This window comes from Alternaria arborescens, assembly GCF_004154835.1.
Source record: "Alternaria arborescens strain FERA 675 chromosome Unknown contig_31, whole genome shotgun sequence".
Lineage (NCBI taxonomy): Eukaryota > Fungi > Ascomycota > Dothideomycetes > Pleosporales > Pleosporaceae > Alternaria > Alternaria arborescens.
In genome coordinates this window covers 228,137-250,689 of record NW_021167886.1, presented here as the reverse complement: position 1 = coordinate 250,689, position 22,553 = coordinate 228,137, and the positions used below count along the sequence as shown (strand labels likewise).

Here is a 22,553-nt window from a genome sequence, read left to right as displayed (position 1 = left end):
CGCATATAAAGTCTGCACAATGGCAACCATTCACGGCTCCTACGAAGACCGCTTCAAGGCGGTGGCACTGCTGCTACAGGCAAGCATCACAGACGGCAAGGATATAGGCGCTTCCATCTTCGTGAATATTAACGGCAAGGACGTTGTTGATATCTGGGGTGGCTACGTAGATGAGACGCGCACGCGCGAATGGCAAGAAGATACCCTCGTCAACGTCTGGTCAACTACGAAAACCGTTACCAGTCTCGCAGCACTTATTTGCATCGACCGAGGCCTCCTAGACCCGTTCGAAAAGGTCGCAAAGTACTGGCCCGAGTTCGCCGTGAACGGAAAACAAGATATCGAAGTACGACATTTGCTGAGCCATGCGTCTGGCCTGTGCAGCTGGGCGCAGAAGGTAAAAAAATGTCCATGAACGAACTGCATGTGAGATATACACTGACTTTGTACACCTAAAATTAGGTTTCAGTACAGGACATCTGCAATTTGGACAAGGCAGTAAAGATGCTTGAGCAACAGGCGCCAATGTTCAAACCAGGCAGTGCGTCTGGATATCACGGGTTGACCATGGGTCCCCTCATCGGCGCCCTCGTATCTCGCGTCACAGGCAAACCTTTTGGGGAGTTTGTCCAGGAAGAACTTGTACAGCCTCTAGGCGCAGATTTTCAGTACGGTGTCAAGGAAGCAGACTTGAGCCGTGTTGCCACCATCAGTGCGCCGCCTCCATGGCACTTGCCGGACAAGGAGGTTGACTACACTGATCCTTCTAATTCGTTAGGGAATCCGTCCATGGATGCAACCGAAGCCAATAAGCCCCTCTGGCGGTCTGCGGAACTCGCAGCATCGAACGGACATTCCAACGCTGCGGGCGTCGGGCGCATCATGTCGACCGTTTCGCTTGGAGGCATCAACGGCGGCCGGAAACTCCTCTCGCCTGCGACGATCGACCTCATCTTTCAGGAGCAGCAAAATGGACACGACCTGGTCGTCGGCCAGAAAATCAGATGGGGCATGGGCTTTGCATTGACAGGAAAGGACACCATTATGGAGTGGTTACCCGATGGTCGGATCTGCACATGGGGAGGCTGGGGTGGAAGTATGGTGATTATGGACGTAGAGCGGAAACTGACAGTGACGTATATGATGAATAAAATGGATGCGACACTGTTGGGCGGTACTCGGACCAAGTCATACATCCAAGCCGTGTATGCAGCGTTGGAGGTGACACTGGAGCTACCGCCAGACGGGCAATAAAGATAGGCTTGACGATAGAAGAGCCATGGCATAAAAGAGCACTTCGAGAATACTCAATACCCTGACTTTTGTTTTTGTGTAGCGTTTGAAAAAACATTTTCCTTTGGCCTTTTTCCAACGCTGTAGCTACAGCCCTACACTTTACCCAGCTAGTGACGGTGCAATCTTGAATCGCAAGTGACATGATATTCATGTTTCACATTCGAGAGCTGTTTCTGCTCAGGCCATATGCTCCTCCCATGCGATTTATCCTCAAAATCAAGAAACATTATTGATCATAGAGAGCAAATGTCTCTAGACTCCATCTCAATCAAGCCTATTTCTTCTTCTCCTTTTCCTCATCGTCCTCCCCTTCCTCATCTTCATCACTCTCTTCATCATCATCATCGTCGTCGTCATCATCACCCTCATCCTCGTCATCCTCGTCATCCTCATCCTCATCCTCATCATCCGACACCTCCTCTCCAAGAGCTTTGAGTCGTTCCTGTTTGCGTTAGTGACATCGTCCACACGCACCCGTCGTAGCGATTACAACGATGGAAAGACATACCTTATCCTTTGACCTCTTCTCCTCCAAATCACTCAACACCATGATCAAATCCTCCAACTCGGTCGCCTTCTCCTTCTCCGCTTCCTCCGCCTTCTTCAGCTTCTCCTTGAGCTCCTTGATCTCTTTGTCCTTGTTGTTGGCGCTGGCGCCGCCGCCCTTTTGAGAGGTAGCAGCAGCAGCGGCAGCAGCCTTGGCGCTAGCTTCCGCCTTGCGGAGTTTATCTTCTGTCGATTTGGCAGTTGCTTCAGCTTTCCGTAGTTTCTCTTCTGCTTCTTTAACTTTCCACGTCGCGTCTTGCGCTTTCGTCTTGAGGTCTTGATTCTCCTTTTTCAGTTTCTCCGTAGCAGATTGCAAAGCACTCTTTTCTGAGCTGGCTTGTTGTAGCGCGGTTTCGTGTTCGGCCTCTACTTCCAGGAGTCGCGCGTCCTTTTCTTGGGCTCGTCCTTCCATCTCTTCTTCCAGCTGCTTGATCTGGCTTTCCTTTTCCTTGACAACCCGCTCCTTCTCCTCATTCAGCAATTGCAGCTGCGCCTCGCTATTTTGCACATGACTCTGTGCGTTGCGTAGAGTTTCGCTAATGGTCGATACCTCAGCCCGTGTTTGTAATAGTGTCTCCTGCAAGCCCTTGACATTCTCGACAGCCTCCTGTCTCGCCTTCTCGCTCGCACCCAACCTCCGCTCCAACTCAGTGCGCGTTCGATGTGCGTCGTGAAGCTGCTCTTCGTACTCTTGCCTGACCTTTGCGACAGCGAGATTAGCGTCTTTGCTCGTTTGTTGTACTTTGTTGTTCAAAGCGACAATCTGGAGATTGTACTTGTTTTCCGTTTCTAGCATCGCTTGTCTATGCTCACGATCCTTCTTCGCGGCTTCCTTTTCGATATCGTCGTGCAACTTATCGTTGATACGTTTCAGCGTACTGCGTTGCTCCTCGGCGGACTGCTGAGTCTTGCGATGTTCAGCTTGTTCTTGATCAATCTTCTGCTCGAGCGTCATGACCTGCGCGCGTAGTTCTTGGATGGTTTGCTCTTTCTCGTTACTCTCCCCACGAAGCGCATCGACTACATCTCGATCGACACCGTCGTGACTTTGGTGCTGTTCAATATTCGGGTTACGGTCAATCGCTCTCGATAGCCTGCTGAAATTGTCTTTCAAAAAGTCCACAAAAGCCTCGTCGAAGAAGATATCGGGCAGACTCCCCCCTCCACCCCCAGTCTTCGGCAAGACTTCAAAGTCACGCACAAGCGGGTGCCGCCGTAATTCGGTAATAGCATCAAGATACTTGTCGCGGCCGAGCTTCGACATGAGTACGGGTTGAAGTTCGCGCCGTGGCACAGGGGAGTCTCTAGTTGAGAACTCGTATACAACTCCCAGTAGCGCCGCACACAGCCCACGTATCATGACGCGATCTTCTCCAGGTGTGAGAACGGCCTGTACCAGACTCTGCAAACTACTTGCTTCACCCAAAAAGTCGTCTACAGCGGCTGCATCTTCGAAGAGCCAGCCGAGCAGGAGCATGAGGTAGGCTACTGATATGCGTTCGTCCTCGCCGAGTTGCAGACTAGCGATAAGATTTGCTGTGAGTGTTTGTATACACGTGACGACCTCCTCTCCACTCTCTGCATCGCCCTCTTTGACCTGCATAAGCGTGTTTTTCGCTTGGTCGTCATCGAAGATGAGGTGATAGATGAGATTTGCTGCAAACCAGATCCTGTATGGGTCGCCCGTGGGTGGTACTTGTGGTCCGGCCATCAGGATTGTCAAAGCATTCGCTGTTTCGTCGCCGCCCTCGTGGCCATCAATGGCGCGGTTGAGGAAATGGGATTTTATCTGTACGTGGTTGTAGAAGTAGGACTTGATACACTCGCAGCCTGCATTGCGCAAATCAAATAGCTCATTGGGTGCTGGGGAAAGGACAAGGTTGAGGAGGGCTTCGATAACGTATACGGAGGCTACGCCGTTGGGAGAAGTAGCGCCATTGGTAGCGGGTTCAACAATGGGCCTGACCTGCTCTCCAGCGAATCCTTCTTGCAGCCGAGCATTGCCTCTGATGAGATCGGCGAGGGTGTTGAGAGCCTCGATCTTGATGGGCATGGCGGTTGCAGGGTCGAAAGTGAAGTTCAAAAGTTGTCGAACGAGGCCATGTTGTTGGAAGACATTCTGGTTCTGTAGCGTGCCCGCACTGCCCTTGACGAGGAACATGCGCATAATGGCTAGCAGCCCCCAGATGTTCTTGTCGCTTTGTGGGCTGACCCATTCATCCTCGTCTTCTGCACCTGGGCGTGCCTTTTTCGGCTTGTTGCCTCCTGGCAGAAGCGCGGCAAAGCGGGCGACGTGGCCCATTTCCCTTATGTTGGTCTGGTTGGACACGTTGCTTCGCACAAGGATGGCCAGCAGACTCAGACAATCCTGGACCACGACGCCGCCCTGTGTGAGCCCGCCGTCTTGGTGGATCATGTTGAAGACCTTGGTAAAGGCATCCTCGAAGACGAAGAGCTTCTGGAGCTCGGTCGAGGTGCGGGACAGGTCGGTGAGGACGACGAGGGCTTCGTTACGGATGGCATCGCGGGGGTCGTCGAGGGTGGCTACCAAGCGCTCGATGCCGCCGGGGGCTGTGAGGACGCATTCCTGTGTTCGTTGGGGCCGGGCCAGGGAGATGGCGCGGATGAGCTGCAGGGAGTAGAGGCGGGGGTAGAAGTCGGGCGGGTCGAGGGGGGCGAGGAGAAGCGTGATGTTGTCTTGGGGCTACCATAAGCTCAGCACTAGGTTGTTGATACAAGCACAGGAAGTACCTGTGAGAACTGGTCTGCCAGCAGAAACTCGAGTTCTGGCGAGGCCTCGGGGCTGTGCTCGTCGGGGTGGAAGAGCATGAGCAGTGTCTCGAGCACCACCTTGAGAGTGTCGACATCCTCGCTATCTTTTGTCAGGGCCTCGATGAGTCCCTTGAGCGCGTCGGATGCGACCGAGGCCGGGTACTCTTTGGCGAAGCTCCGGAGGCCGAGGATGGCGGCGCGACGGTCTTCGAGGAGGGTTGCGCTCGTCAGCCGCCCGCTAAGCGTGCTGATGGTGTCGGTGGCCCTCTGCTTGGGAGGCGCGTTGGCCTCGAGAACTCGCATCATCTTGGAAGAGTAGGGGACTATGACTCCATGGAGGATTACGGATTTGGCAGATGTAGAGTATTACGACTCCAGGTATTACGACTCCATGGTTGTAGTCCTCCAAGACTCTCGTGTAATTCTACTACGTGGAGACACGACGTGCTCCGCGTATAATTTAGCGCACGAGCCCCCACTACCCCTGCTCAGCCTCTTACCCCTGCTCACGTCGGCGGGTCGGCGTCGGCAAAACCGCGACTCCACGTCTCGGCCGCGACTGTCTGCGAAGAGCGCGTCGTCCATTACTTCAACAACCTCTTCTCCCCCCCCTCACTCTCCATCGCCCATCCATCTCGTGCGCAACTCGGTGTCGCGCGAAAAGGGTTCAAATAACGTGCTCCTGGATATTATCCAGAGTGACAAGAGGAGGACAGCACTTTCATCGCCCTGGGGCAGTCTCTTTCTTTTCATCGGCGCATCATCCACAGGAGCTTCATCGCCACCCTTTGATCTCTCACTATCATCGCAGTACTACTCAGATACTCACATCTCAGTACGCGCGCTCTCGCTTTCGCAATAATACCCTTCCCAGCTACTTTCCCCTCCCACCGCCATCATGGGTGTCCCAGCCATGTTCCGCTGGCTCAGCCAGAAATACCCCAAGATCGTATCCACTGTGCAAGAGGAGCTGCCTAAAAAGGTCGGCGACCATGTCATCCCAGTAGACCGCACCGGCCCCAATCCCAACGGCGAAGAGTTCGACAACCTATACCTCGACATGAACGGCATTGTCCATCCTTGCTCGCACCCTGAAGATAAGCCTGCGCCCAAGACTGAGGCCGACATGATGATGGCCATCTTCGAGTACACTGATCGCTGTGTCGGCATGGTCCGTCCCCGTAAGCTTCTCTACATGGCAGTCGATGGCGTTGCGCCTCGTGCCAAGATGAACCAGCAGCGTTCGCGTCGTTTCCGCGCCGCAAAAGAGGCAAAGGAAAAGGACGACGAGCGTGCTGAATTCCAAAAGATGCTCAACTCGCAGAAAGCAAGTCGTGGCGAGGACATTTCCAGTCTCGAAGAGGTCATCGAAAAGACCTGGGACTCGAATGCAATCACGCCTGGTACCCCTTTCATGCATCTTCTTGCCGAGAGTCTTCAATACTGGTGTGCCTACAAGTTCACAACCGATCCCTCGTGGAAGGACATGAAAGTCATCATCTCCGATGCATCTGTGCCTGGTGAGGGAGAACACAAGATTATGAACTTTATCCGCTCACAGCGCTCTATGCCTACCCATGACCCCAACACTTCACACGTTATTTACGGCTTGGATGCCGATCTGATCATGTTGAGTCTTGCTACCCATGAGCCTTATTTCCGTGTTCTCAGAGAAGATGTCTTCTATGACTCGGGTAAGGACAAGGTCTGCACCCGCTGCGGCCGCAAAGGACATATTCGAAACAACTGTGAATTCCCCGACGATGGCAAGAAGCTCACCGAAGAGGAAGCCGCTGAAGAGTGGTCCAATTCTGAGCACCAACTCAAGCCCTTCATCTGGCTACATACCAACATTTTGCGCGAATACTTGGCAGTAGAGATGGACACGCCAAAGCGCAAGTTCAAGTATGATCTAGAACGCTCACTCGATGACTGGGTCTTTATGTGTTTCTTTGTCGGTAACGATTTCTTGCCACATCTGCCCAGTCTCGAGATTCGAGACCAGGGTATCGACTTACTCATCAGCATCTGGCGCGATCTCGCCGCTGATATGGATGATTATGTGACCAAAGACGGTTTCCCAGACATGCGTCGTGTACAGCAGATCATGTCCGCTCTGGCGTCCCGAGAAGCTGGCATCTTCAAGAAGCGAAAGGAAGTTTCGGATCGCCAGGCAGCAAACAGGGCTAGACGCGAGGCACAGAACAACAACAACAAGCGCCAACGAACCGAAGCAAGCGGCCCACCTGGCTTCAAGCGTGCCAAGGAGAGTACCGACACTTATACCAGCGCAGGTATAGTATTCTTCGACCCCAAGGATGCGCAGTCAAAGGAAGTGCGCGATGTGCACAAGGACATCATGCATACCCGAGACGCTCAGTCCAACAAGAGCGCAGCTGCTCGGCTCAAGGAGCTCATGAAGGCCAAGGCTGATGGTACAGCCGCGCCTGAGCCGACCCCGGCAGAGCCCGCTCCCGAGGGCGAAACTGCCGTCCTTGGAAAGCGCAAAGCAGATGAGGTAGAGGACGCTGACAACGGTACACCTGGTCGCAACACGCCCGTCATTCCTGAGTCACCTGCCCAGGCTGTCGAGACCCCAAAGAAGGAAGATGGCCCACAAGAAGATACCATCATGCTTTGGGAGGATGGCTACGAGGAGCGTTACTACGAACAAAAGTTCGGCGTCGACCCCAACGACATCGCCTTCCGCAACAAAGTTGCACGTCAGTACGCCGAGGGTCTCTGTTGGGTATTGGCCTACTATATGCAAGGCTGCCCTAGTTGGACCTGGTATTTCCCCCACCACTACGCGCCCTTTGCCGCCGACTTTGTCGGTCTTGAAGACATGGATCCGCGCAAGTTGTTCGAGAAGGGCACGCCTTTCCACCCTTACGAGCAACTCATGGGTGTTTTGCCCGCCGCATCGAACCACGCTATCCCCGAGCCCTTCCGTATCCTCATGGAAGACCCCGATAGTAGCATTGTGGATTTCTACCCTCAAGATTTCCCCATTGATCTCAATGGCAAGAAGTTTGCTTGGCAGGGCGTTGCCATTTTGCCTTTTATCGACTCGAAGCGCTTGCTCGACGCCATGGCGACCAAGTACCCCGAGCTCTCAGATGACGAGAGGAAGCGCAATGAGTTTGGTAAAGAAACTCTCATCTTCTCCCAGGAAAGCGGTCTCTTTGACGACGTGGAGAAAGCGCTGTACCGCAAGGGCCAACAGAAGCACAAGATCGACCCCACGAAAAGTCGCGCGTTACATGGCGATATTGAACCACATGATCTCTTTGTCATGGACAGTCAGCTTGTTCCGCCGTTTGATGCGCAGGGCATCACGGAGTTTGAGGTTACGCAGGATAGGAGTATGAGGTATGTTCTCCCTCTCCCTACTCAGTTTTTTTCTCTTCTTTCTACGTGCGAGATAATGGTGGCTAAATGCTAATTACGATGGATAACAGAGTATACTACGAAATGCCTAGTCTGAGCTCCGCTAGAGCACACCAGTCCGCCCTACTCCCTGGCGTCAAACTACCCAAACCGGCGCTCAGCCCCGGTGAAGCAGAATCCGTACGTCGCTCCAATGAACGCGGCGGTTTCCGCGGTGGTCGTGGCGGAGGTCGTGGAGGGGGAGGGTGGCGAGGGGGCGGTGGCGGCAACAACAACAATTACAACAACGACCGCCGCGGCAACGACAACTACCACAATGGCGGTGGAAGAGGAGGAGGAGGAGGCTACCAGAACGGGCGTGGAGGCAGCGGCAATTACGGTGGCAACCAAGGAGGTTACGGTGGGAACCAAGGCGGCTATGGCGGTCCTCCTCCTCCATTCCCTGGTCCCGGCGGTAACTTTGCTCCTCCCCCTCCATTCGCTGCGGGTAACTTTCCTCCCCCACCACCGGGTTGGGTCCCTCCGCCTGGTTTCGCTCCTCCTCCTGGTTTCGCTCCTCCCCCTTCTGGCTACGGCGCTCCGCCGCCGCCAATTACTCAACAGCGACCTGCTTGGATGAACGGCGGAGGTGGGAATCAGCCGCCGCCGCAACAGGCACCTGGTGGGAGTTCGTTGAGGGATGAGAGGTTTTATAGACCGGCGGATGAGATACTTGGACGTAGTAGTAATAGCGGCGGTGGTGGTGGATATCAAGGGCATAGTGATAGAGGAGGGAGGGGTGGTGGTAGGGGTGGACGTGGTGGTGGTGGACGTGGTGGTAACGGAGGTGGATATCAAGGTAATAGGCAGAATTACAACTCTAATGACTACCGTTAGGAGTGGCAGCAGCAGCAGCAAGAAGATGGATCTGGAGGGGCGGGGATGGGCAGGGATTGGATCGGTGAGAGAGATGCGAGGAGGAGAAGGCAGTGAAGGTGGTTGTTGTTGTTGTTGTTTGTAAGATAAGTCCACATTGGTTTTGTGAGAGAGATGTGCGTCCGTAAGGGCCTCTTCTAGGCCTTCCCATTCTTATATGATGATTTTGGAGTAGTATTGCATGGACAAAAAAAAACAGTGGACGTTATAAAGCAAGCTCGAGGAACGAAATGAAGTTCTAACTCATTGTGAGACGGCGGCAGGCGTCCATGGCAAGGCTGAACCGTAGCCAAGTGCTGCTGCCCGACGCCCTCTTTCAACCGCCAATCATCGCATGCGCCCACTACTGTCGATATTCATTAAAGTACGTTGCTCTTTGCCCTAGTAGCTTTCATCGGATGCACCATAATGGCTTCGGATCACAAGTCCACCATAGATGACATACATTCCAGCAAGGGACTAAGCATACGTCTAGGAACCGACAACCCTCTCGACCACCTACCGTACACCAGAAAAGCGTCCTTCAATTCGTACACTCAACAGCACGAGCCTGTCTGCCTGCCTAACACGCGCGTCGACCTCCTGCGCGAGATACACAGCTGGGCAGATAGACAAGACGATCAGTGCATCTTCTGGCTGAGAGGGCTAGCAGGCACGGGCAAGTCGACGGTTGCGCGGACGGTTGCGCGCAGCTACCACGAGGAGCAGCGTCTAGCGGCTAGCTTCTTTTTTTCACGTAGCAGCGACGACGTAAGCTATGCGGGCAACTTGGTTACAAGCATTGCAGTAGACATTGCGAACAATGTGCCAGTATTAAGGCAGTACATTAGCGACGCAGTTGTAGAGCGCACCGATATTGCTAGCCGGTCTCTGCGGGACCAGTGGCATCACCTTGTCCTCGCCCCATTGTCGAAGCTTGGCGAGAGCGACTACCCATTGACAGCCCCGCTCGTTCTGGTTGTAGACGCGCTCGATGAATGCGACAGCGACATCGACATCAAGATCATCTTGCAGCTGCTGTCCGAGACTCAATCGCTGACGAGAGACCGGCTGCGGGTACTGCTGACAAGCAGGCCTGAACGGCGGATCCGAGACGGATTCCGCCGCATACCGCATGTAGAGCTTCAAGACGTTGTGCTGCAGCACATATCGCGGTCGATCGTCGACCATGATATAGCCCTTCTCCTACAACACGACCTCCAGCTTACTGGACGCGAACTCAATCTCACTGATGGCTGGCCAGGTGCAGAGATCATCGCGCAGCTGGTGCAGAGTGCAGGTGGCCTGTTCATCTGGGCCGCCACTGCGTGTCGCTTTATCCGCGATGGGAAGCGCTTTGCACCTGAGAGGCTGGAGACGATTCTGCGCAACGACGGTGAAGTTACTACCAGACCAGAGAAGCTCCTCAACCAGATCTACACCACAGTGCTAGAGAACTCGATCCAGATCTTTGAGCACAGAATCATAGAACAGGAGGAACTACTGATAAACATCCAATATGTTCTGGGAAGTATAGTAGCGCTATACTCTCCTCTCTCTGTGCAGTCTCTAGGTCAGCTACTAGACGTTGCAGAAGTGATTGAACCGGCGCTAGAAGACCTCCACGCCATTCTCGACATCCCGGATGATCAAAGCCGGCCAATCCGCCTGCATCACCCTTCGCTCCGCAACTTCCTGTTCGGCCAAAACAAATGCGGCGACAGGTTCTATGTAGGTGAGAAGATCGCCCACAACAAGTTGGCAGGTTGCTGCATCAAGCTCATGTCGGCGCCTACAAGCCTTCGACAGAATATGTGCAGTCTCTCTGAGCCTAGCACTCTAGTAAGCGACATAGGAGAGGACATACTGGCTATTAGCCTGTCATCCGAGCTGCGATATGCGTGCCAGTACTGGGTCGAGCACCTCGAGCGCAGCCAGCAGAATGTCATAGATGGAGACACAGTACATGTCTTTCTTCAGCAGCATCTTCTACACTGGGTCGAAGCAATGAGTCTAATAGGAGAGACGGCTAAGTGCGTGCGCTCGCTGGCTGTACTACAGGTGCTAGTCGCAGTAAGGGGTACTGAACACAATCTATATTCATTTACTGACATATGATGTAGCCATCTGCAAGCGCTTCTAGTAGTCTTGTGCATGAAGCATGGCAATTCGTATCGCAATTGAAGTCGGAAATACCAGAAGCACCTCTCCAGGTGTACGCGCTAGCTCTTGGTTTTGTACGAGAGAAAGAGCTATTGGAAACGGCGTCTACCGTTCAGGGGCAGGATAGTGTCGGCGGAAGCCATTCCGAAACGCTTGTGCATGAAGGAAATGTGCTGAACTATGAGAAAGACGACGTGTCAGATGGCGACGATCCGCTTGAAATTAGTTCAGTCAGTTCACACATTACGACAGCACGTGAGAAAGATGCAAAGGCCCACGTCGCATATGTGCTCGCAAATGATATGGAACTCCGTGCATTGTGCAGCGGGGTAGTGGATGCGCTGGGCAAAGCTGAGTTTGCTAATGAAGGGCGAAAGCTACTCAAAAGCTTTTACTGTGGCTTGCTCATGGATGCTAAGACCCAACTGGAAAAGCAAAGCGTTAGCCTACTAAAGTCTCGGAAGGGAAGGATAAGGATAAGCAGCAATATTGCAGAGATCATAAGTTTACCTGATGTCGAACACGATGAAACAGGAAGGAGAGCTGAGGAGCAAATTCGCATGCGAAAAGAGCGACTGGAGATGTGGGCGGAAGATTACACGCACACATCTCACGCCAATGAAGACTCACATGAGCGGGACGCAGTGCAACTTCGGCTTGTGGAAAAGGTAAACGGACAACCTGAGGATCTCGAGTATGCGGACTCCGGAACTAGTCCTAGTGGCGATTCAGACGAGGGGTTTGACTTGGAGGGCGAGGCGAAGGAAAACTTTGTAACAAAAGTCACTGGGATGGAAAATTTCTTTCGCAACTCCAGGTCGTTCGAGGTTTTACTTGATGGGTTTCGGGAGCTGCTTCTTCCACAGTCACTCAGAGACGTCCTACCTGCAACTTCCGTGGAGATCTCAACTAAGGAGGATAAGTCGATCAGCAACCAGATGAAATCGCTCGTTGAGGACTTCACGATGTTAGATTGGGATTGGTGGCCTCTGACACCCCGTATGAGAGCCCTCAAACCTAACGAAAAACGTCTCATCTGGAAATGCGTGAGTAGAGACCTCATGCAGAGTGACCAGCAAGCTGACTATATATAGTCGTGTGGCACCAGACTCTGGAAAGAGATAAGTGCCGAAGAGGCAGACGTTGTTAGTGTTTTACTGCCAGGTCTGGAGACGGGATCGCTCAGCATGCCTCAATGCGTCAAATCCTCGGCAGATCTACCCTTGTGGAGACGATTGGCTGACGACATCAAACACTCCTTCTCGACATTGACTGGTGGACAACAAGGGACTTCGCCAACGGCATTGAGTTCAACGACGACCACAACAACAACAGGTGTGCAGGCTACCACAACTGGTCGAACGACTGTCAACCCACAGACTCCTGCCCAAGTCCCGCAATCCTTTCCAGCTAACCAACAACTTACCTCAGTTTCCGGCTCTGGTAGTCCACCTTCGCTAAGGTGGATTATCTTCGGTACTCAACCGTACAACAAGACTGCGGAGCTGGAACATATCGAAATTGACGATTTTACCAACGACAGCCGCTTCTTTCGATCTTTAAGAGACCATTATCGGAAGCATCGCGGTCTACTCAGCCGGTGGTTCTCTATTTGGCGCATTGGAGCTTGTGACGGTGTGAGAGTACGAGTCCGATCAACGATTTGGACTCTATGATATTGCTGACACAAGACACTAGTTCGACAGAGTGGCTTCCGATCTCGTTTTCTTGGAGAATCCAGAGCTGCCTACCGATTTTCTCGAATACATCTACAACCCGAAAGCGCCTCCAAAGGGTAATGCGGAAAACCCTCTTATAAGCCGCCACAAAGCTTCAATGTTCATGAACTGCAATGACCCATGCCGCTGGAGATTTTTTCACAATTGCGTACCACATCTCATCAACAGGAGAGTTATTGACCGCGTTCCAAGGAAGAAATCCAAGTTCGCAATTAGGGACGACAATTCAATGGAGCACCAAGCATGGGGTATAACAGTTAGACACGAGATCTCCGTGGCTTATGTAGTGTGCTATCATGTTCTTATCCTGGCTCTTCCATTTGCCTTTTGGGGTTGGTGGCAATATAACCATCCAGACGATCTGCAGAATGCTGCAGTCCCCATTACTGTTGTTGCAGGGCTGTTATCGCTTTTCTGGGGCGCGAATGGCATACTAACAGAAGGCCGACACTCAGGGTCAAAGACTGGTTGATTTTTACTTTTTCTTAGTAATTTCAATACTTCTTTGAGTCATCAACACGCTTTCAGCCCGTTCCAGGTGATTGAGCATGCTACCTCCCCAGGACGCTAGTAGCTGCACCCCACGGGGATAAGGTAAGTATGACAGACTTATCGCAAATATATTTCCATCACGGTCAGCGACAGTCGAACAGGGCTGAGTCATTCCAAGTAAGCACTCAAGCATGCCTAGGTACTACCAGCTGGCACAGGATCCTTAACAATGAACCAGGTGCTGTCTAGACTGCTCGGTTATGATCTTAGCGGCTTTTGAAGAACGAGTCAGTCAGCCGAGGTTTTTTGTCAATTACAAGAATACGACAATTCGTAACGCGGTCGTGTAATATCCGACTGGACACCCAGCTACTGGTAAATCGAATGATGAACCACATGTGCGATATTAGTTTGAAATTCTTCTTAAAGCTATTCATTTGGGCGACTGAATAACAGAAAGATGGATGCGCATTGATGATCAGACACCAAAAACGTGATGGATGCTGCAGAGGTTAACTTCAGAAGTCGCGTAGCTGCTACTGTAAAGGTGGCTTTTATAAGCAAGCACACACTCAAGTTGGTTTTGTGCACATTGAAGTCCCAAACCGCCGTCCACGATAACACAAGTCGCGCGAAACAGCTGCGAGGTCGATAACAATAGATCTCGTGGTTCCGTTTGTGATAAATAGCGCGGCGCTCTTCCCGTACCATGGACCTACCTAACGGTCTGCGGTCAAGACACGCACTCCTAGTTCCCTTCCCCCACGGAGAAACCCAGTAATTCTTAAGCTTCATCATCCGATATTCTGAAAATCGTTGTCATCAGCGGACGCAGTAGCCTGACCAAAGTGCCCTACATGGGAGTGCAGCACGCGTTCCGACCGGAAGAAGTCGGCATTTCGGAAAGAAAAGCGAAGAACCATCTGACGTTGATGGTGTGATTTTTAGTCACTGCATACAACGGCACCAACTACTGCAACATCAGTATGTGGCTTGAGGTGAAGAAGAAGTCCCGGGACGCGCAACTGCGAGAAGAAGGTTTACAGGTCTCCGGCAACAATGTAAATGATTGAGAGGTTTTCAAGGGATACATCGCAACTCCATCTTGCCGCAAGTAGCAGTGATCCCGCGACATAACCTCCCTCCCGTCGCATGCAAGTAAAAAAGACGACGTGTAGGTGTTCGAGTGCCCATATATTGCGTTCGGAGTCTAGTCCTATACCAGCTTCTACCCACTTCATACGTTCGTACCTGAACATCCTCATGCAACCATGCCTGCAGCCGGAAAAAAGTGGCGGGACCCGCGAAAGCCGCATCAATCACACGTGGGCCATACGTAATACATGTCATCTCTTACAGCTGATTTGATCCGGGTAAGCGTAGTTTCCGTCACGCTTTCACGAGGGTGCTGTGGACCCTTCCGAGTTTTAGGTAAGAAACCCTGCTTACTCAAAAGGCAAGAATGGTGTATCACCGCGGAGATGCACACTTCAGCGGGTCTTGTAGGAAACAAGAGAGTGGTGTGTTTGTAGGTGTGTTCGCAATGGTGATGCGATATAAAGAGAAGCTTGGGATGTGCAGATGTAGCAAATACAATATTAATTATCAGTTTTCATTACTACTTCAATAGTGGTAATAGTGAAATCCGTGCACTCCATCTTCAGACATATCATTCACAACAACAATCGCAACCAACACCTCTCTCGACAATAAAACTCATCTTCCATCCACCGAGGACAGCCGAAAACATACTACTCCAACTACTCGATCCCACGAAAATGGGCGCCCTAACCCCCTCCCAAGTCCGCACGATCAAAGCCACGGTTCCTGTCCTTGCCGAACACGGCAACACAATCACAACCAGGTTCTACCACGACCTCATAGAAGTACACCCAGAGCTTAAGAATGTCTTCAACAACACCCACCAAGCAACCGGACACCAAGCCCAAGCGCTCGCCGGCGCTCTTTACGCCTACGCCGCCAACATCGATGACCTAGGCAAACTCTCGCCCGCCGTCGAACTGATATGCCACAAGCACGTATCCTTGTTCATTCGCCCAGACCAGTACGACGTCGTCGGCAAACATCTACTCGAGACGATGAGCACAGTGTTGGGTGAAGCCGCGACACCCGAAATCCTAGAAGCATGGGGAGCGGCGTACTGGCAACTAGCCAACCTGATGATTGGCAAAGAAGACGAAATGTACAAACAGACGGCCTACTGGCCTGACTGGAAAGACTTTTCCATTGCCAAGAAAGAAAAGGAGAGTGACGAGATTACAAGTTTCTATCTCGAGCCAGTGGACAAGGAGTTCAAGTTACCGATTTACAAGCCGGGACAGTACATCTCGGTCAATGTATTCGTGGAAGAGCTAGATGGTGGCGTGTGGCAGGCGCGACAGTATAGTCTGAGCGACGCGCCGGGCAAGAAGTATTTGAGGATAAGTGTCAAGAGAGAGCCAGGGATTGAGGTGGGAGAGAAGAAACACATGACGCATGCGGGTTATATATCGAATCTGCTGCATGACATGAAGAATGAGGGGGATGTGATCAAGGTCTCGCACCCATTTGGAGATTTCTTCTTCGACAAGGACGAGGTGGATGCGGATGCACCTGTCGTGCTCATTTCAGCAGGCGTCGGTTTGACTGCCTTGACATCCATCTTCAACTCGCTGACGAGCGAGAAGTCAAATCGCCCGATAACCTGGATCCAAGGCGCACGTAACTCGGCCACACGCGCGTTTAAAGCCGACTTCGACCAATGCGCTGCCGCAAATGAGAACGTGCATGCTGTGTACTACTCGTCAAGTCCAAGCGAAGGGGAAGTTCAGGGTCGCGACTACACCATACAAGGTCGCGTCGATCTAGACAAGATTGACAGGCAACACCTGCATGTGGACAGTGGCAAGACAGTGTACTACTGTTGTGGACCCACAGGATTCATGCTCGACGTTGAGGCCAAGTTGAAGAGCTATGGCGTGCCTAGCGAACGGGTGAAGATGGAGTTGTTCGGTACCGGCGGAGTACCGAGGGTCTAGAGGCATTAGAATATTGGGTGTATAATGGAGATCGACCGTAGTATTGGCGTAGACGAAGGATTGGCGTAGAATGAAGTTACTGTCCTTTTTTTTTGCTTTACATCGGGTCAGCCGGTTGGTGATTCATCATGTACGTTATCTGTAAACTGTGTATTAGTTATCATATCAAATTCCCGCTGCGTTAGTACATCCAACTCGATTTGCCTCATCCGCGCGCCTGTTATTGACGGGTGTTGTCTGTGCAGCGGCGGCGTACCAACCACTAACTCGGGATGTACACAACAAACGCGCATACCTCAGGACGCCATTTGCAACGTTCCCACACAAACGTGCAGCGGAACGACGAGCTTTGATTGTAGATCATCCTACCGCGGCTGTCAACGGGTACGGTCAGGTACTAGGACATTGACCATTTCCGAAGTCCCGGTCATAACAGCAGGTCAGGTCAGGCCAGAGGTCGCACACTTGCTTCACGGTACTTGGGTAAACGCAGGGCAATGTCCTCGGGACCATGCAGAGAACCCTCTCTCCCTTACCCACTGAACTTGATCACCGAGCATAAGGGGTGCATGAGGCTCACCTGCCAGCAGAGCAGGGCCGGTAGGATCGTATGACACGGTAGGGCCGAATTCTGAACGTTGTCCGTAGCATATTCATGCCGCTGGACGCGCATCGGAAGTGTACGCGCTCCCGCCTCGCTCTGATTTGTCGACACGACCTAAACAAGGCGTTATGGGGGAGAATTCTGGATGGCTGGCAGGCTGGCGGGTAGAAAGCAGGCGCCAACTGAGATGACGGCATGCAGTCATTCAAGCAGAGTCATCTCGGCGGCTCGTGTCCGGAGCCCTCACCGGCGAAAGGGGTAATTTTCTGGAAAAGACAGGGTGTGGGCGAGTGAGGGTGTGCGCAAAGTGACCAATCCGGCCGACTTCTAGAAATTGCACAGAAGGGCGCTCGGATAGTGTGTGAGCCTTAGACACAGGGTTGCGACAGGTCATCCTTGCGCCGGAACGTTGGTCAAAGGAGCTGGGGCCGCAACCGCCGGCTGGCCAGTTGCGATGACACAAAGCGCAAGGAAATATGAGGCGCCCTGTGCGTCTCGGAGACAAGAATAGCTCCCAGGAATCCATGTCGGCGGTGGAGGATGAAACAGTTACGGCAGCTCTGCCGTAGTTGGCACAGTACATGTTGTGTGCGCGTGACGATGTAACGATGATTCAATAAGAAATAAGATTTAGCTTGTGCTGTCGATCGCAGATGGATTATGAACGGCTACGGGGAGTAGGGTGCGGTGTAGAAATAATTATGCTTTTGTGATGTGCAACGGAAAAACCGTGCACAGCACGTTTCGAAGATGCTCGTGTCAGTCATGGAAACGCGACGAGGCTGGGAGTGGGTCCGGCAAATATGGACGTATTCTTTGGTGGGACGCGCAAGCACAGACGGATCTGGCGGAAGTATACCGAAAGAGCGCCAGGCTGCAAAGAGTTGTCGATATGCGGGACCCCTTCACCGCAACAAAGCCAGGAGAAAGATGCAAATGTCGGTGTCGGTGGGCGAGGGCTTGGCTAGAACTGGAGTGGTAAGTAAGAGAGTACCTGACTTGTACCTGACTTGGCCGAACAAAGACGTGCTAAAGGGGGATGCGCTTGCCGGGAAGAGCAGAGCAGGGAGACATGGCATATCGCAGAGGATGCACATATTTCGATTGCAGTATTTCGATTGCAGTTGCACTCAGTTCTCATTTCTCATTTCTCAGAACTCATGCAGGTCTACAACGTTGACATGCGGCCTCGTGGTGGCGGTGTACACGACGCAGACCTGCCGTTCGCGAGCCCTGGACGATTGACTCGGCGGCGCTCAGGGGGCGTCGGCGGGTGTCTCGTAAGGCAGAGGGGCGTCTCCAACCTCCACAAAATGAACGAGCGTCGGCCAATAGGAAATGTCACTGCAAAGGCAATGCGTTGGTTATTCAAGTGTTATGCTTCTTCTCGCTGTCTCAAACCCAGCTTGTGCCGGGGCCGGTGGGTGGCTCGCTGTCTTGTCGCCTGCTGCACGCTCTAAGCAAGTGTTATGCACCGTGCCTTCCCTCCTTCTAGCGGCCTTCTATGTGCCTTCCATTCTTGGCCCATGCTCCCTAATCCTGGCTTGCACCAGGAACCGCGGAATGGCTGTTGGTGCTGCAGCCCGACGCGTGTGTGTTTGTGTGGTGGGGAGACAGGGAGACAATAGGGGACGAGACAGATCGACATCACGATCGCGATTGCGATGACTCACGAATTCTAGAGAGGAAGTCGCGGTGTCGCTGTTGCAACGGGAAATAGAACTTAATCGCCGTTGAAGTTGGATGAAGAGTACACTACCGTCGGCTTGTGGATCCTCATCTGTGCACAAAAGCGCCACATACGCCTCAAACAAGGTCGCAAGACTGCCCCAGCTCCTTGACAGCTAGCAGCGGCATGCTAGCAGTAAAGGTCATGGTGAAGCTGTAGTGTCGCGAGCGCGAGATGAACGCAAGGATAGGGTCGCTCCACAGTTGGCTGCGTCGCGATGCATTGATTGTGTGTATTTGAACGTGCCCTGCTCCATGCCATGAGAAGGATGCTTGAGCGTTCCCTTTAACACGCACCACATCTCCAGATCACAGACTGCGACTACGACGGCCAAAGCACAACGACCAATCAGCGCAAGGTACGGTAGTGAGACACAGTCAGCGAAGCAAGACTGACTCTGATGCAGCCACGATTCACCTTTTCTTTTGCCGGCGGTAGGAAGGAACACGATCGACCAGCGCCCCCATCTTAATACACCAAAAAGTTGCCTACCATATTGTTGGGCGGAAGCAATCTAATCAGCAACCCGGCCCAAAGTGTAGAGGACCGTCAACGTCACCATCAATTGTTGACAGTCATTGGGCTCTCGTAATTATCTGCGCATCCTATCCAAGAGACGGCTGTCAGCCCCATTTCTTCAGCTACCACTCGCCGCGGACTATCCGACTACCTCAGTTTCGCTTCTTCATTCTTCTGCATAGGCGACAGTATAACTTTTGGTGCCAGTGTCAGTGTGGTGGACACTCAGACGCTTGGACTCGCACGCATCTGCCTGCACCACGCACATCGTGGTCCCTTTTTGTCAACTAGCCCTGGAAGGATCCGCCCAAGGCCGAATTCAGACTAGCGTCATTTGGACTTTCTGGGCAACTACGCGCAACGAGTAAAGAAGTACCTGCAGACTCTCCAACACCACGCTCTCCATCACCGCCATCCCCTGCCCTGCCCTCTCTTCCGTCTATATCTATCTCAGGTACGTACTCCCGCTTTGCACGATTCCCTTTCGCCCCGTGCAGCCCGCGCATTCCCGCTGCAGGTCCTTCTCACCGCTCCACTCCCCTTTTCCGCTCTTCAGACGTGGCCAGCGTGACTGCCAGACGCTCAATTTTTGGCGCGCCGCTCTTTCACCTTTTACCTGCACTTTGCAACACCACGCTCGCTCAACCCTCAACTGACATCGCGACACAGTGCATCCGCTGCATTGACCTACGCGCGGCCCCCCTCGACGACGACTCGACGTGCCAACACGACGCCCCCAACATCACCACTGCGTCTTTGCCCGACGCCTGCTGATTCCATCATCACCACAGCCTCTCAGCCTCATTTGGTGCGCACCATCCCGTCTTTTGCGTCTCAAGCCTGTTGGTGCCCTTGCCTCACAGTCGCCGTCTGTCGCGAAACACGCTCCTGAGCGAGACACGCTGCAAATGGAGCTCGACACTATCCTGAACCAGAGATTAACAGTTTCGCTAGGAAACGGAGCGCTCAACATGCAGCACGCAATGCAGCCCCAACATTTCGGCGCGCCGCCCTCGTACCTCAATGGCGGCCACATCAAGTCGGAGAACGGCTCGGAACGTGGCGTGTCGCCTCACCCGTCAGACTCTTCGCGCTACTCGTCGCAACAACCGCAGCAGCAGCTTCCCTCGTACCCATCCATCCCCCAACAGCACATGAACGGCTTGCGATACCCATCGCCTTCGCAAATGCAGGCGCCCATGCCCATGCTCAACAACAGCAATTACATTCCAAACCCGCCAGACCACGCGTACGCCCAGCAGCAACAGCAGATGGCGGATGCGCAGGTACAACACCAACACAACGGTGGGCGCCCCGCATCGGACACGGGTCCACCTAAGGCCTTCGCGTGCTCGACATGTGGTAAAGGCTTCGCGCGACGCAGTGACCTCGCACGTCATGGTAAGAAGCTTGGGCCGCAACACCAAAAGCAAAGCACTGACTGAGACATGCAGAACGTATCCACAGCGGTATCCGCCCTCACGTGTGCGACTACCCCAACTGCGGCAAGCAGTTCATCCAGCGCTCAGCTTTGACTGTGCACCAACGTGTCCACACCGGCGAGAAGCCTCACATGTGCGAGCGATGTGGAAAGGTATGTTCGGGCCCTTGTATTCTGCCTTCGTAGCTAACATCGATTAGCCTTTTAGTGACTCAAGTTCGCTGGCCCGCCATCGTCGTATCCATTCTGGCAAGCGCCCATACAAGTGCCCGTACGCCGACTGCCAGAAGACTTTTACGCGCCGCACTACCTTGACCCGTCACCAGAACCACCACACTGGTACTGTTGAGGAGGCGGCTGCTGCTACTGCTGCGGCGCTCGCATCCCGTGCTTCTGCCTCGAGCAGAACCGGTCGTTCCGATGGTGGTGACTACTCCGAGACGGCGTCACCACTCGGCACTCCCTCGCCCAACGACCGTACACTCTCCCTTTCTCCAGCAAACGGAATGCCTGCTGGCGGTATGCCTGGTCTGCATCGTCAGGGCTCCGACTACGCCTACATGGGTGGTATGAACGTCCCTCCTCACATGCGTCATGAGATGCCCCAGCCCAGCCCACGTGCCTCGCCCGCACTCACAGCCCAGTCGTATGCTTCCAACAGCTCTCGTCCAGCCATTACATCACACCCCAACGCCTACGGCCCACCGCCGATTCTTGAGCCCCCCACCACCGCAAACCACAACCAGTCTGGAGGCACCACAAGCGCCAACGGAAGCCCTCACATGTCTGCCATGGGCTGGCAATCACCCGGCCAGCAAGCTCTTCCTTCTCCTGGCGCACAAGACAACGGCTACGTCTATCCTGAGCCGCAATACCAGGCACAAAACGGCATGTACTACCAACACAACAACATCCGCCGGCCCAACAGCACCGAACCAGACCACTACAACCCCAACCAACGGGAGATGGGCAACGGAATGTGGGCTCCCGCCGTTCAATAGGCGTGAGCTGACGTGGTGCTAAAAAACTCATTCGATGTAATGCTTGAGCCTTCTCGCGTCATGGTTGTCGTTTTCCTGTAAAACTAATACGTGCGAGTCTTTAACACTGGTGTTTTCTCGGCAGGCAGGACTTATACCCCTGTGTCTATCAAAATTTTCCTGTCGTCTCTTTTTTGTTCTCCAAGTCCTTCTCCTCATCTCGAAGCTGGGGTTTATTTCGGTGGCGGGTTTCTTTTCTCTCTATCGCTGAGAGACAAGGCGTTGTGGCGTGCCTCTCATACTACACATGCTAGACTTGGCAAAAGGCGTCCTGGGGCATATATGTGTCGGTCTCTGTGTGTGTGTGTGTGGTTTCTCTTTTTTTCCGTCATTGTTAGACTGGTCGTTTTAATGAAGGATTTATTTCCGACACAAGCTCTTTAGACTACACCAACTAGTATATTTCTGCGCGAGCGGAAGCCCAAATAAAAATTCAAAGCTGTAAAATTAATCAAGCAAGAACTGGCGAATGTGCATTATGTGATTCATCAACTAATGACTGGCGAATGTGCATTATGTGGTGGTGTTGGCTGCCCTAGATTCGCTCATCGGGCTCAGCGCATTGAGCATTACCCATTATACCCAAGATCGCTGCCCAGGCGACAAGAGAGGCCTCGTCAGCTCAGTCGCAACCTGTCCGTGTACTTGTCGCCACCAAGCACGCGTACATATCGCAATGTCAGGTTCTCGAGCGTGAAGCAATGCCCTGAAGCAATTCTCTATCAAGTTGATCGTATCCGTATCCAACTTGCTCGTGCCAGGGACTGACGTCGGCGCTTGGACCCTCGATTCGGTCGCTCGGCCTGAGGTGGTCATCAGCGCACCAGCCTCGCATTACGTCTATCCACGTCTCTCCTGCATGTCCATTTTACCCCAGCTTGCCACAATCC

At 53.1% G+C, this 22,553-nt stretch overlaps 6 protein-coding genes across 6 annotated transcripts; 5 read left to right on the top strand and 1 right to left on the bottom strand.

Annotated features, from left to right (window-relative positions):
• Positions 1–19: 19 nt before the first annotated feature.
• AA0111_g10039 (hypothetical protein) lies at positions 20–1,254 on the top strand (the record flags this gene model as incomplete). The annotated part of the gene is made up of 2 exons (XM_028643744.1): positions 20–397; positions 463–1,254. 2 exons carry the CDS (start codon positions 20–22, stop codon positions 1,252–1,254), a joined length of 1,170 nt encoding a protein of 389 aa, XP_028502453.1.
• A 316-nt stretch (positions 1,255–1,570) lies between these two features.
• Positions 1,571–4,920, bottom strand: AA0111_g10038 (hypothetical protein; the record flags this gene model as incomplete). The annotated part of the gene is made up of 3 exons (XM_028643743.1): positions 1,571–1,738; positions 1,805–4,546; positions 4,594–4,920. The coding sequence occupies 3 exons, from the start codon at positions 4,918–4,920 to the stop codon at positions 1,571–1,573; spliced, it is 3,237 nt and encodes a 1,078-aa protein (XP_028502360.1).
• Positions 4,921–5,512: 592 nt separating this feature from the next.
• Positions 5,513–8,880, top strand: AA0111_g10037 (5'-3' exoribonuclease 2; the record flags this gene model as incomplete). The annotated part of the gene is made up of 2 exons (XM_028643742.1): positions 5,513–7,986; positions 8,076–8,880. 2 exons carry the CDS (start codon positions 5,513–5,515, stop codon positions 8,878–8,880), a joined length of 3,279 nt encoding a protein of 1,092 aa, XP_028502457.1.
• A 447-nt stretch (positions 8,881–9,327) lies between these two features.
• On the top strand, positions 9,328–13,272 carry AA0111_g10036 (hypothetical protein; the record flags this gene model as incomplete). The annotated part of the gene is made up of 4 exons (XM_028643741.1): positions 9,328–10,971; positions 11,022–12,107; positions 12,156–12,704; positions 12,760–13,272. 4 exons carry the CDS (start codon positions 9,328–9,330, stop codon positions 13,270–13,272), a joined length of 3,792 nt encoding a protein of 1,263 aa, XP_028502458.1.
• Positions 13,273–15,070: 1,798 nt separating this feature from the next.
• AA0111_g10035 (Flavohemoprotein) lies at positions 15,071–16,330 on the top strand (the record flags this gene model as incomplete). The annotated part of the gene is made up of 1 exon (XM_028643740.1): positions 15,071–16,330. The coding sequence occupies one exon, from the start codon at positions 15,071–15,073 to the stop codon at positions 16,328–16,330; it is 1,260 nt and encodes a 419-aa protein (XP_028502459.1).
• A 3,823-nt stretch (positions 16,331–20,153) lies between these two features.
• On the top strand, positions 20,154–21,624 carry AA0111_g10034 (hypothetical protein; the record flags this gene model as incomplete). The annotated part of the gene is made up of 3 exons (XM_028643739.1): positions 20,154–20,583; positions 20,637–20,776; positions 20,824–21,624. The coding sequence occupies 3 exons, from the start codon at positions 20,154–20,156 to the stop codon at positions 21,622–21,624; spliced, it is 1,371 nt and encodes a 456-aa protein (XP_028502442.1).
• Positions 21,625–22,553: the final 929 nt, after the last annotated feature.